This window comes from Linepithema humile, chromosome 7 (assembly GCF_040581485.1).
Source record: "Linepithema humile isolate Giens D197 chromosome 7, Lhum_UNIL_v1.0, whole genome shotgun sequence".
Classification (NCBI taxonomy): Eukaryota; Metazoa; Arthropoda; class Insecta; order Hymenoptera; family Formicidae; genus Linepithema; species Linepithema humile.
The window spans coordinates 1,257,469-1,270,679 of record NC_090134.1 but is presented as its reverse complement, the minus strand read 5'-3'; the positions used below and the strand labels follow the sequence as shown (position 1 = coordinate 1,270,679).

Sequence of the window (13,211 nt, the reverse complement as noted above, 5' to 3'; positions counted from 1 at the left end):
GTGCGAAATTGCGATTCTCGAAGTACTGAATCGTCAATGTAGCGTAAATTTCACACAACAGTTTTTTAACATAGAAATAAATATTAGAATATTTTAATTTAAATGTTATAAATATATAATAATATTACATTTTTAATATAATATTAAAAATGATTAAAATATTAATTGCTTGTACTAACTAATTGCTTGCTAAGTCAAGTTCGAAACTTTTGACCGTACATAGAAAGACAGCAATACACGACGATGTGGTTCTCTCTCGGCTCGCAATAAGCGATTCAGTGCCCATTTCAGCATGCTTATAGTTCAGTGTACTAGACACATAACCTAGTATTATTGTATTCTTGTAACATTAATTAAATAAAATTAATCTTTATGCAAAGAAATATATGTTTTCCAAAATATGTAATGCGTCAATATTTGCACATGGAGAAAAGAAATGTAAAATATCCTTATGGAGTGAAATGTGATTTAATTATATATTATATTTATTATTAAAATAAAACAATATGTATGTATCATTATGAATTTCCGTCATAAAAACTTGAAATTTTTGATTGGCAAAAATATATAGCTGAATGACACTGGTAGATCGAAAATATTAGATCTATCTTTAACCTAATGCTTCCATTTATATCGAAGAAGTTTCGCCGAAAATAAACCTGAACGAATGTCGTGGCTTCTGGATAGTTCTACTTGATCTGCAATATAATGCACAAACGGTGCCAATCTTAATCGCATTTTAAGAATGAGTGTGAACTGAATTACACGAAACGCAGATTATATTCTTCAAATTACATTCGTGATAAAATTTGAAAAAGTGAATCATTGCTTCTCAAATCATTCTCTTTCTAATCTAGAGTGATTAACTACCAGACAGAAGGTAAAGTATTGTAGAATCTATTTTCTTTGTACTATTTTTATTATTAAACAGAATATGATAGAAATTGTAACAATTAATAATAATTTATTTATAAACTACTACTCTAATATTACTTTAGAAATTGCATTTATTTCTACATTTATAATTCTTATTTCTGTATCTGTTACTTAACTAGTCTATAGCTTGTCAATTATCTTTTTCATACTTAAAACAATAACTATACATTATAGCATAAGGACATTCTTAATTTGAAAAGAGACCAGAGAATATTTTTCATGTTATAGAGAAAATTGTTTCACATCACATCATGACAAACTCAGATTTGAATGCACAAGAGTGGAAAGAGAAGGGTAATGAAGAGTTTAATAAAAATAACTGGTCGGAGGCTTTAAATTGCTACACAAATGCATTGAAATTAGTAAAAGAGGATAGTGCTGAGAAAGCAATATACTATAAAAATCGGGCTGCAGCTTATTTAAAATTACAAGATTATGAAAAAGTGATCAAAGATTGCAATGACTCATTGGAGATATGTCCTAATGATCCCAAAGCATTGTTTCGTAGATGCCAAGCACTAGAATCATTAGAAAGATTTGAAGAGGCATATCAAGATGCAAGAAATATTATTTTATTTGATCCCAATAACAAATCTATCCAGCCTATAGCGGCACGTTTATATAAAATTGTACAAGAACGATATAAAGAAAATTCACGTATTAGTGCCAAAGTAAGTATACATGACTACTCAAATTTATCAAAGTGCAAAATTTAATAATTTTGTCTAATCTAAAAAAATTGATGCAATATTGATGCAATATTGATGCAATGTAATCATATTATAAATCACTATACTTATGTTTAGGTATCACAAATGTTGGATTTAGCCTTCAACATGAGCATGGATAAAGAGAAGCGTGAGACCGCTATGAATAATCTACTTGTGCTTGCACGTGAAAGAGCCGGTGCAGAGGAAATCTTTAAGGAAGGAACAGTATTAAAAATAACAAAACTTTTGAAAGTCGAGAAGAATGAGGAAATAATTTGTAATGCGATCCGTATTATAGCCGAGTTAAGCAAAAACAATCTAAGTCGAACTGAATCCATTGTAAAAAATATTGGTTTGCCTTGGTATCTGGAAATAATGAATAGTAAACTTACGGAGAGAGTCAATGCATCTCAGTATTGTATACAGGTGAGTATACTGATCTATTAGAACATATATAATTATCATATATGACTGAAAACTCATTTTATATGCTTTGATTTCAGACTATATTAAACACTTATAGTGGCATGGATAATAAACCCGATTCAAAGCCCGATAAGGCATTGTGCGAAGCGCATAAGAAAGAAATAGATACGATTCTATCGTGCTTGTTGTACAGTATAACAAATAGAACAATAACAGGTCTTGCGAGGAACGCGATAATAGAGCTTATTATGCGTAATATTCATTATACCGCTTTAGACTGGGCCGAGCGATTGGTTGAGCTCCGCGGTTTGCAGAGATTGATGGAAGTTGCCAGTGAAATGGAGGAATACAAATATGAATCCTCGATGGATGTTACGTCTTCTACGAGAACTATAACTAGCGTATGCTTAGCCAGAATATACGAGAACATGTACTATGACGCTGCTAAAGACAAGTTTAGGAGTGCCATTGATGAATTTATTAAAGATAAATTACTTACACCCGATATAGAATCAAAGGTATATACATTTTGGCATTGTATTGTTTCTCCTAAAGCTTTTTAGTTTACTAGAAAACAAGAGAAACTTGCTATTTTTAATTGTTAAATACTGAAAAAGTATTAGTTGCTCAAACATTTTCGTTGAAAAATGAATTATTTTATCTCTAATACAAAAAAAAATTGTACAAAAATTTATTGTTTGATTTCTTTATAGGTACGTGTAGTAGTTGCGATAACAACTTTATTATTGGGTCCGCTAGACGTTGGAAATGCAATTGTGGCCAAAGAAGGAATTCTGGAAATGATTCTTGTTATGGCGGGAACGGACGATGTGTTGCAGCAGAAAGTCGCTTGCGAATGTATCGTAGCCGCCGCATCCAAGAAAGACAAGGCCACTGCGATTATAAATCAAGGTGTAAATATATTGAAGAAGCTGTACCAGTCTAAGGACGATTCGATTCGAGTACGGGCGTTAGTGGGATTGTGCAAATTGGGCAGCTCCGGAGGCTCAGACGCCACTATCAGGCCCTTCGCGGATGGAGCAACGAAAAAATTGGCCGAAGCTTGTAGACGATTCCTGATCGATCCCAAGAAACAGAAAGATATGAGAAAGTGGGCTGTGGAGGGTTTGTCATACCTCACTTTCGATGCTGAGGTCAAAGAGAAGTTAATCGAGGATCAAGAAGCTATTCAGTCGATGATCGAGCTCGCCAAGACTGGTGATCAGTCGGTTATCTACGGCGTGGTCACAACATTGGTGAACTTGTGTAACGCTTACGATAAACAGGAACTCATACCTGAGATGATAGAATTGGCGAAGTTCGCGAAACATCATATTCCCGAGGAACACGAGCTGGACGACACCGATTTCGTGAATAAGCGACTTTGTACGTTAGCCAAGGCCGGCGTGACCACTGCTCTAGTCAGCCTCGCTAAAACGGAGAGTCACAACAGCAAAGAGCTGATAGCACGTGTCTTCAATGCGATATGCAGTCAACACGAAGTGAGAGGAATGATCGTTCAGCAGGGTGGTGCAAAGGCGCTATTGCCGTTAGCGCTAGACGGCACGGACAAGGGTAAGAAGCAGGCTTCGCAAGCTCTGGCACGCTTGGGAATCACGATAAACCCGGAGGTCGCGTTTCCCGGACAAAGAATCATGGAGGTCGTGCGACCGTTCATAAATCTATTGAACCCGGAGTGTTGCGCTCTCGAGAATTTCGAAAGTCTCATGGCCCTGTGCAATATAGCTGGCGTCAACGACAGCGTGAGAAAACGCATATTAAAAGAGGGTGGATTCCAGAAAATCGAAGTCTACATGTACGAGGAGCACGACATGCTGAGACGCGCGTCCACGGAAGTCATAAACAACTTGATGATGTGCGAGGAAACGATTCTGTACTTCGAAGGGGAAAACGATCGAGTCAAGTATCTCGTGATACTATCCGAGGACGAGGATGAAGCTACCAGTATGGCGGCTTCTGGAGCTTTAGCAATACTGACGTCGGCCAGCAAGAAAGCCTGCGAGAAGATTTTTGACTCGAAAGATTGGCTCGAATCTTTACACTTTTTACTCGCCAATCCGAACTGCGACATTCAGCACAGAGGTGTCGTAATTGTGCTAAACATGATAAAAAGCACGAAGGATGTTGCTGCAAAACTCATTGAAACAGATATAATGGAAATACTGATGGCGTTGAGCAAGAACGATAACGTCCAAAGCGAAAAAGTTAAGGAATTGGCATCCACTGCTTTAGACGCTGCTGCCAAATGGAATCTGATTCAGAAAAATGTGGGAGAGGGCGAATCGTCACAAAATGTCAATAACATCGAACATGTCGACTAAGGAAACCATTCTTCCGCGTATTCGTGAATATTTAAATCTTTAAATCTAAAAAAATATTTATATTTATCACGTTAAAACCAAGTGCCTTACGTTAATATTAAATTTCAAAAATTTTATAACGTGAAATGTATCGAGTGTAATTATATTTAAAAAAATACAAAAAAAGCACTAAGTACACGCGATTGTTAGAACATTCAGATGGCCTGTTTTAGATGTCTCACCTGTACACCAGAAACCATACATTTAATAACTATATAAACGTTTTCTTAGATTTTTTATAAAAAAAAGAAAGAAATAATTAGAAGTCCGAAACTTTAAATAAGAGATTTATTATTTCATTAATAAATTATCCAGTATACAAGATGACCCAAAGAGAGATCATAATGTTGAGAAAGATCATAAACAACACTTTTCATATTTCTATATTTAATATTAAATATTTTAGTAATCGAGAGTCCCAAATTATATAATCTTATTAGAATTTATTTTTGCTTTCAAAATTTATTTTTTGTAAAAAAATGTTATTTTCAACAATTTGTTAGATCAGAAAATTTTATATACTTTAACAAAAAGCAACTTTGAAGTAACAAAAGTATATATTTAATAAATTAAAGTCGTAATTTTTTAAATGAAATAATTATGATTATAATTACGCATAGATGAAATGTAATGTACCCTTGCATGCATGCAAAATACACGATAGATTTTAGACTCTATAAAACAATTTCAACATTAATATATTATGAACTTAAAAATGGGTGAGATAATGCTTGTTCTGCAGTGATACGTGTCTTGTAATCCAAATCTAGAAGTCTCGTCAAAAGATGATATGCTTCATTGGGATACTCGATATTTGACGGTGCCTTAAAAAATATTACGATAATTTTGAGATGGAAGCACTGTATGTTACTGAAGCAACAGGGAAAAGATAGATGTAATTAAACATCTCTGCAGTGACAACAATTATATCGCGCAGCAGAATAAGATTAAACCAATATTAACAAGGATTCTGTTGCTGGCGATAATTATAATGTTTTCTAACGTAAAAAGATAAAAGATTTTGTTGTATTTGATTACAATCTATTCTTTTTCCTGCATACTGCTTCATTAAATAAAATACATAAAATATAAACAGAATATACCTTTTTGCATATACTATTCTCTCTATCATGTGTTATTCTCCTATTTCTTTTTTGTAACTTTAGGCACAAAGACATAAGATCAGTGCATGGTAAACTTTCACTAAAAATAACTTTTTTACCTAAGCAAAAAAACGAAAGAAAAAATAAATAATACAATACATAAAATTAATAAAATAAAAAAAGCGTAAGAATAATTTGAATAAAAATAACTTGTAGTGATTTATTAAAATACCTAATTTATATGCACATTGTTGTACATTACAAGTTCCAAATATCGCTGTTATTTCCATTAAAGCTGTGCAATCGTCAGGCGAGCGAAAAAATGGTTGTGTACCACTGAGTATACATAGCATCATCACACCACAAGCCCAAATATCAATTGCTAAAATTTATTTGTAAATTTTGTGATTTGTTTTTTTTTTTTTTTCTTTTATTCACCGAAAGTGTAATCATTTTGTGTTCTTCGCGATAAATTATAATTTTTTAATACCTGAAGTTTGTGAAGGATGTTTCAATAAAACTTCTGGAGCACGAAAGCCAGGTGTACCTGCACGTGGTGCCGTTTGTTGTGGCTTTACTAAACATAATGTGCATACTCTGGGTTTTCCAAAACAGTAACATTTATTTTCCATGTTCTTCTTGGCAATGGGATTAAATTGAAAGTTCAAATTATTCTGGAATAAATTAAAAGGAATAAGAAACATTACAGTATTTTAACTGTACGTAATTAGATTTGTGTATAAAAATTACTTCGTCAAATCTCTTTCGCTTCATACTAAGTGCTGTTTTTGGTATTTCAATGCTTTGACTATTTATTTCTGTTATAGTTTCTAGATTCTCCACAGTATATTGCTGCGCAAGACCAAAGTCCACTAATAAATATCTGGAAAAATTAAAGAATTATATTAAATTATTAGGTAACAGTATTTTTCAGCATAGTAGAAAAATCATTTATTCTCTCATAAAAATTTACCTTCTATTAGTACGATCATAGAGAAAGTTATTGGGTTTCACATCTCTATGTATGATATTAAACTTGTGTACTCTTCGCAGGGCAGTTAGAAGAGCTCTCATGTAATCCTTTGTTTCTTCAGTAGTCATATTTTTGACATATTCCTAGATATCATTATTATAAGTATTTTTTCATTATTATTATATTTTCTAAACATATACAAATTACAAACTTACTGAAAATCTATCATGTTTCATATATGGCATTACAAATGCTACTGAACCACGATATCTCAAACATAATTCTAAGCCAACAATATAATCATTGCCCCTAAAATAAATTTTGTTTGTTCTTGTCAACATTAATTAACACATTATAACAAGTCAATATAAAACAACAATGTATTTCTACACAAGAGCAAACAAAAACATACCCTATTTTTTGTAAGCATTGCAATTCACGTTCGATTCTTTCAGGATTGCAAGTAGGAATCAAGTGTTTTAAGGCAAACTTTTTACGTCTATCAGAAGATTTTAATGTAGCCAGGAAGACAGAACTAAATGCACCTTCTCCAACTTTACAATGCACATGAAACAGATCATTTATAAGTGGAATTGAGTCCTTAAGATTTACACAACTGTCACTTTCTGAAACATCAAAGTATATACATATTGAACCTGTTCAATCTCATTTTGTAACAAAAACATCATTAAGATATAATATTAATATTAATATTTACATATATCCAATGTAGCAATAATCTTAAATAAATTTACAATCTAATTTCTATTATATAAATCATAAACAAAATATCCTTAGCATACAAACAATGCAAACAACTCATAAAAATGATACCAAAAAAGAATTAAATTCAATAATTTAATTTCAATGCAACTAATAATAACATATAATGTATATATTTGTACATATATCATATATGGTATAAATTTGAATGATTTAAGCACAAATTTCCAACAAAAAGCAAAAATACCGTCTTTGTCATTTTCTTCGTTCTGACTCATGTTGTTAACTTTCGTTTTGTCTAATTTTCGGAGTATTTTTACAATCACTCTTGCGGTTATTATATTAATATATTACACAGAGAATCTACATTTTCTATATTTTTATCATTTGTCACCAATGATTATTTACTGAACCATCAATCTAACATAACATAACCTTTAGAAATTGGCGCCATTTCGCGCCATTTTTGTAAACACAAAAGGTTAATTTTCATGAAATTAAACTTTGTTTTAAAGCCATTACACATAAAAAATTTTAGAGTTATTCCACAATGAGTCGCAAATGTCAATAATCGCGAAGGATGGCAACTACTAATTGAAAAATACTATTTCTGGTTATTTCTGGAAAGACGGGGCTTTCCGATAGAAAAACAATTCTATTCGTCGAATTCGCGTGAAATTTTCACTTTCACGTTTCTGCTTCTAGAAAAAAATTACATGATCGATGCCCTGCACACAGCATTTCTAGTAATTTACTAGATCACTTGCCAATTGCTGCAGTAAGTTGCACAGTCTGATGCAGACGGTGCTATACGGTTATTCAAATTCATTGCATAAACTATCACAGAACTTACAGAATAAAAAAGAAACAAATCCATACAAAACAAAATCTAGTTAAAACGACAATCGATTAAACTGCTTATATAACAAACTCTATAAAATTATTTTATATCAAATATATTGTTATAATATTTTATTTAATTTTCTCTTTTGATATAAAAACTTTAGAAGAATGTACAACTAATACAGATTTATAGAGATATTTACAGTTTGTGATCATTTTGCAGTCTACATAAAATGATATCGGTCCAACAAATACATCGAGCATTGCAAAGAATTACGGGAGGTCGCCACACTCGGCGACCTTGCTTTGACTTTGGAACACCGACTCGCGGCTTCAAGTTCTCGCGCTCGGATTTACCGAACAACGGTCGATTGTGTGACGTTACTTATTCCGTGAATAAAGGTTTAACGAGAATTACATACAGTAATAGCCGCTTCTTCTTAAAGGATACTGTGATCAATAAAGTCACGAAGGGAAGCATCGCTATGGCACTTAACAAGCTTAGCATCGATAAAGTAGATTTGACAGATAAAAGGGTGCTTGTACGGTATGTATTTCCTGATAATATTTTATTCTAGAAGATAATCATACAGAAAGACAGTAAGGAATTAAGAAATATCTATGAAAACACAAAAATGATCTTTCAGGGTTGACTTTAATGTACCGCTAAAGGAAGGGAAGATAACGAACAATCAGAGAATTGTTGCTGCATTAGACACTGTGAAATATGCTATTGATAAAAAAGCCAAATCGATTGTTCTAATGTCCCACTTGGGTCGACCTGATGGAAAGAGAGACGAAAAGTATACATTGAAACCTGTGGCTGAGGAGTTGAAAACTCTGCTGAAACGAGAGATTTTATTTTTAAACGATTGTGTTGGATCTGATGTTGAAGCTGCTTGCGCTAATCCAGCACCTGGTACTATTATTTTGTTAGAAAACTTAAGGTTTCACGTTGAAGAGGAAGGCAAAGGAGTAGGTCCTGATGGCAGTAAGGTATGTAAGACCATTTTCATATATTTAATAAAAGATTTTATATATATATAAATATAGAGTTTAAGAATAATATATATTAATTAATTTCAGATTAAAGCTGATAAAGATAAAGTTACGGAATTTAGAGCATCTTTGAGAAAGCTAGGAGATGTATACATAAATGATGCCTTTGGAACTGCTCATCGTGCTCATAGTTCTATGATGGGAGATGGATTTGATACAAGAGCAAGTGGTTTTCTATTGAAAAAAGAACTTGAATATTTTGCGAAAGCTTTGGATAATCCAGAAAAACCGTTCTTGGCTATACTCGGAGGAGCTAAAATTGCTGATAAGATTCAATTAATTAACAATTTGCTGGACAAAGTACATGAGATGATCATTGGAGGTGGTATGGCTTATACATTTTTAAAAGTGTCCAAGAATATGAAAGTATGTATTTTTAACTCGAGTTATAAGTAGCACTGCTTATAATATTTCTAATTTTTATATTTGTATGATTTTAGATTGGAAATTCATTGTTTGATGAGGAAGGTTCAAAAATTGTGAATGATTTGTTAGACAAAGCAAAGAAAAATAATGTCCAAATTCACTTACCGGTAGATTTTGTGACTGCCGATAAATTTGCGGAAAACGCAGCAGTAGGAACCGCAGATATTGAAAACGGTATACCTGATGGATGGATGGGTCTTGATGTTGGCCCAAAATCAAGAGACTTATTTGCAGGTGAGTGTGTTTTTATGAATATTTGCTAATTTGTAATATATATTTTGGGAAATATATTTAAATATATAAATGCAGTTTAAATGTATTATTTATGATATTATTTTACACAGAACCGATTAAGAGAGCAAAAGTCATAGTGTGGAATGGACCAGCAGGCGTATTCGAGTTTGAGAATTTCAGTAAAGGCACGAAGAGCTTAATGGACAATGTCGTTGAAGCTACAACTCGTGGAACAATCACTATTATTGGAGGTGGAGACACAGCAACATGCGCAGCTAAATGGAAAACAGAGGATAAAGTGAGTCATGTGAGCACCGGCGGAGGTGCGAGTCTCGAACTCCTGGAGGGTAAAGTATTGCCTGGAGTTGCCGCTCTTTCTCCATCATAAATCTATTTCTTCATAATGAATGTTGATGTAAGAGCCAGTCATTGTCAAAGATTGACATTTTAACGTTAGCCGGTTCGATAGAAATTTAATGAGTAGAATTGGAATGTATGGTGACAAAATTGTATTTTGGATTCAACGCTAGCGAAATTAGATTTGAGTGAAGATGTGCCTTCATCTTCTCATTCTCAACAGTGTAATCACACTGTTCTGTATTTAGAGTCCCAACTAAAGATATTAAAATTATACCTTGAAATGCTTAGATTTCGTTACATATTACAATTGTATGAATGTACAGTTATAGACACATTATCCAATGTAAACGTTATCTGTAAAATGTAATATATTAAGACAATATTAAACTGATATTATGTATTAGTTCCTAAGGAAGTAATTGTAGGAAACAAACAGTCGCCGTTATTGAATGTAATCGTCCCTGCACGGTAAAAAGTTCACTCATAGTTTCAACACAAATTTTAGCTTACTCTGCATTGTATTAAATTGTAAATAATGTTCTTTATTTACTAGTGCGATTATATATTTTCGTCTACAATGTGTCAAAAGTAAATACCAAGACGTTGTGTTTTTTTAGTATAAATGGCTTGACATTTGCGGATTCATAATCAAGAATTTGTAACATTATAGTAAAAATGTAAATTTACAACGTATATTTTAGTAAAATTACATTTTTCTTCAAAAAATACATATATGTATCATTAAACATAATGGAATAACACACTCAAAATGAAATACTTAAATATTGAATTTAGATTTATCTAGCTTTTAAAAAACATTCTTTTTGACGTTGGTGCGTTTACTGGCATAATTTTGAACGTGAAGAACAAAAATAAAGAAAACTTGAAGGAGAATTTACACTGCCTACACGTTCAATGTGTAAATTCTAATATCCAATAAGAAAGTGTCCTTTCTAGGGACTTTGTCTAATATTTGTCCCTAAAAATAAATTTTTATTTGATTCAAGGCATCATATAATTTTCTTTTAGGAATGGAAAAGTGAAAATTTTCACGTAAATTCGACTATTCTATTCATCGAGTTTACGTATAACTTTTCACTTTTCCGCTCCTAGAGAAAGAATACAACAGAAAGAGACAAAACAATACGAATGCCTTCTTTGTCTGACCGCATCTTGAGCCGTACGGCGCTTTCCAGTTAATATAGAGTTCAGTGTTCATGACATATCGCCATTCTTCTATCTCGCTTTTGTACCATTCGTATTGTTATCAAAAATGGGGGCGACCGTGCAAGTGAAGGATGTTAATTCTTTTCTTAGCCAAAAGCAAAATGTTGCCGACGAGGAGTTGGCCGCAGAATGGGCGCAGCTCGAGGATCTGTATAGCAAACGGTAATTCGATTATACAATATTTTTATATACGGAGATTTCACATTGAAAATAATGGAGTGTTGCTCATTTGGGCCGGGTGACTTGCAGACTTTGGCATCAGCTGACGCTCAAATTGGAAACGTTTGTAAAAAATCCGGCACTCCAACAGGGTGATAACCTCGTGCAATTATATGTTAATTTCCTGTCAACTTTCGAAAACAAGTAAGTGGCTATTCTTATTTAAATCAAAATGTGATCTTATATGGTATTCCATACATTGTCATTTTTTATATTATTTTGTTTTTTATTTTTTTATTAAACTTTTGTTTACGCTTATGTGAAGAATAAATCCATTGTCATTGGTGGAAATACTGGCCCATGTAATACAACAGTTTCAAGACAAGCAAGAGGCGATTAAATTCTTAGAGAAAACAGAGGCTAAGGTTCAGAGCAACAATGAAGCAATTGCTCTCTGTAAAGTCCTCAAAGGACAGATCTTACTGGATAAACTGAATAATCAGGAGCAAGCAAAGAAGATTATCGAGGATGTAGAGGCTATGTTAGATAATGCCGATGGCATTACAACGGTTCATGGACGTTTTTATCTTCTAGCCAGCCGTCTGTACAGATTGCAAGGCAAACATGCAGAGTATTATCGCACAGCATTGAGGTACTCTTAATATAATTAATTTTGTATAATTATTATATCTTTATATAATTTGCATAATCCCATTAAAAGTTTTACACTATATTTTATACCAATTGCAATTGCAGTTATCTTAATCTAATATATTTTTATTATTATTAAGATATCTAGGTTGCATTGAATTGAGTAGTTTGAGCAGACAAGAGCAAGAGCAACATGCCTTCTTCCTTGGACTAGCAGCGCTCTTAGGAGAAGGAGTTTATAATCTTGGGGAATTACTGGCGCATCCAGTCTTGGCATCACTAAAAGGCACGCCAAATGGCTGGCTCGTAGATTTGCTGCAGGCCTTTAACGCCGGCGACATTGTTGCGTTGGAAAGATTGAAGCCGCAATGGTGCAAGGTGGCTGATCTAGCAGCGCAGGAATTAAAATTGAGACAGAAGATCTCTTTATTATGCCTCATGGAAATGACTTTCAAACGGCAAGCCAATAATCGGTATGTATTATATGACATAACGTCTGGAGCGTAATGCATATAAATTTCAATTGTCTAATTAAATATTAACTTATTTTGCGATAACGTGCGATTTTTCCCATTTCAGACAATTGACGTTTGCCGAGATTTCTCAGGAGACGCGTTTACCTCTCGGCGAAGTGGAATTATTAGTGATGAAAGCTCTTGCTCAGGGTCTAGTGCGAGGTGCCATAGACCAAGTAGCGGGCACTGTTAACATGACTTGGGTACAGCCACGGGTCTTGGATCGCAGCCAGATCGCTGGAATGGTACAACGTCTAGACGGATGGTGCAAAGATGTTAGTTCAATGGAAAAACTGTTGGAATCTAGGGCCTCTGAGATCCTCACTCTTTGAAAGCTTTTTCTGGACCATCATTATTCGTTTGTTATGTCAGCGAGCTGCAGGTTCATACACTTGTAATTGTAAAATCAATTTTCTAACATAACGCCAATAAATATAAACTATTATTTCTTACATGTACATTTGTACACGTTTATCTTCATTGTA

At 33.3% G+C, this 13,211-nt stretch overlaps 4 protein-coding genes across 5 annotated transcripts; 3 read left to right on the top strand and 1 right to left on the bottom strand.

Moving 5' to 3' along the window:
- Positions 1–3: 3 nt before the first annotated feature.
- unc-45 (unc-45 myosin chaperone) lies at positions 4–4,589 on the top strand. The gene is made up of 5 exons (XM_012378037.2): positions 4–880; positions 1,165–1,607; positions 1,743–2,072; positions 2,150–2,590; positions 2,786–4,589. The coding sequence occupies exons 2-5, from the start codon at positions 1,188–1,190 to the stop codon at positions 4,412–4,414; spliced, it is 2,820 nt and encodes a 939-aa protein (XP_012233460.2). The 5' UTR covers positions 4–880; positions 1,165–1,187; the 3' UTR covers positions 4,415–4,589.
- A 138-nt stretch (positions 4,590–4,727) lies between these two features.
- LOC105678391 (cell division cycle 7-related protein kinase-like) lies at positions 4,728–8,186 on the bottom strand. 2 transcript variants are annotated; one of them, XM_012377683.2, is made up of 9 exons: positions 7,500–8,010; positions 6,942–7,155; positions 6,745–6,838; positions 6,530–6,672; positions 6,307–6,439; positions 6,047–6,230; positions 5,789–5,938; positions 5,557–5,675; positions 4,728–5,277 (listed from the first exon to the last, which is right to left on the bottom strand). In XM_012377683.2, exons 1-9 carry the CDS (start codon positions 7,528–7,530, stop codon positions 5,155–5,157), a joined length of 1,191 nt encoding a protein of 396 aa, XP_012233106.1. In that variant the 5' UTR covers positions 7,531–8,010; the 3' UTR covers positions 4,728–5,154. The 2 variants fall into 2 exon arrangements, with proteins under 2 accessions (XP_012233106.1, XP_067214897.1); XM_067358796.1 differs by lacking the exon at positions 5,557–5,675 and having other exon boundaries at positions 7,500–8,186.
- A 168-nt stretch (positions 8,187–8,354) lies between these two features.
- Pgk (phosphoglycerate kinase) lies at positions 8,355–10,902 on the top strand. The gene is made up of 5 exons (XM_012378060.2): positions 8,355–8,642; positions 8,743–9,091; positions 9,182–9,520; positions 9,595–9,814; positions 9,925–10,902. The coding sequence occupies exons 1-5, from the start codon at positions 8,581–8,583 to the stop codon at positions 10,200–10,202; spliced, it is 1,248 nt and encodes a 415-aa protein (XP_012233483.2). The 5' UTR covers positions 8,355–8,580; the 3' UTR covers positions 10,203–10,902.
- A 477-nt stretch (positions 10,903–11,379) lies between these two features.
- On the top strand, positions 11,380–13,178 carry Rpn9 (regulatory particle non-ATPase 9). The gene is made up of 5 exons (XM_012377912.2): positions 11,380–11,563; positions 11,651–11,764; positions 11,886–12,212; positions 12,352–12,684; positions 12,791–13,178. Exons 1-5 carry the CDS (start codon positions 11,448–11,450, stop codon positions 13,056–13,058), a joined length of 1,158 nt encoding a protein of 385 aa, XP_012233335.1. The 5' UTR covers positions 11,380–11,447; the 3' UTR covers positions 13,059–13,178.
- The last annotated feature ends 33 nt before the right edge of the window (positions 13,179–13,211 follow it).

Excerpts from the sequence above, each read along its gene's own strand:
- unc-45 (XM_012378037.2), top strand. The coding sequence starts at position 1,188 with ATGACAAACTCAGATTTGAATGCACAAGAGTGGAAAGAGAAGGGTAAT. Across the intron at positions 2,073-2,149 it reads CATCTCAGTATTGTATACAG|ACTATATTAAACACTTATAG; the intron begins GTGAGTATACTG and ends CTTTGATTTCAG. Across the intron at positions 2,591-2,785 it reads CACCCGATATAGAATCAAAG|GTACGTGTAGTAGTTGCGAT; the intron begins GTATATACATTT and ends ATTTCTTTATAG.
- Rpn9 (XM_012377912.2), top strand. The coding sequence starts at position 11,448 with ATGGGGGCGACCGTGCAAGTGAAGGATGTTAATTCTTTTCTTAGCCAA. Across the intron at positions 11,765-11,885 it reads CTGTCAACTTTCGAAAACAA|AATAAATCCATTGTCATTGG; the intron begins GTAAGTGGCTAT and ends GCTTATGTGAAG. Across the intron at positions 12,213-12,351 it reads TATTATCGCACAGCATTGAG|ATATCTAGGTTGCATTGAAT; the intron begins GTACTCTTAATA and ends ATTATTATTAAG.
- Pgk (XM_012378060.2), top strand. The coding sequence starts at position 8,581 with ATGGCACTTAACAAGCTTAGCATCGATAAAGTAGATTTGACAGATAAA. Across the intron at positions 8,643-8,742 it reads GATAAAAGGGTGCTTGTACG|GGTTGACTTTAATGTACCGC; the intron begins GTATGTATTTCC and ends ATGATCTTTCAG. Across the intron at positions 9,521-9,594 it reads AAGTGTCCAAGAATATGAAA|ATTGGAAATTCATTGTTTGA; the intron begins GTATGTATTTTT and ends GTATGATTTTAG.
- LOC105678391 (XM_012377683.2), bottom strand. The coding sequence starts at position 7,530 with ATGAGTCAGAACGAAGAAAATGACAAAGACG. Across the intron at positions 7,156-7,499 it reads CGAAGAAAATGACAAAGACG|AAAGTGACAGTTGTGTAAAT; the intron begins GTATTTTTGCTT and ends TTGATGTTTCAG. Across the intron at positions 6,231-6,306 it reads AGCGAAAGAGATTTGACGAA|AATAATTTGAACTTTCAATT; the intron begins GTAATTTTTATA and ends AATTTATTCCAG.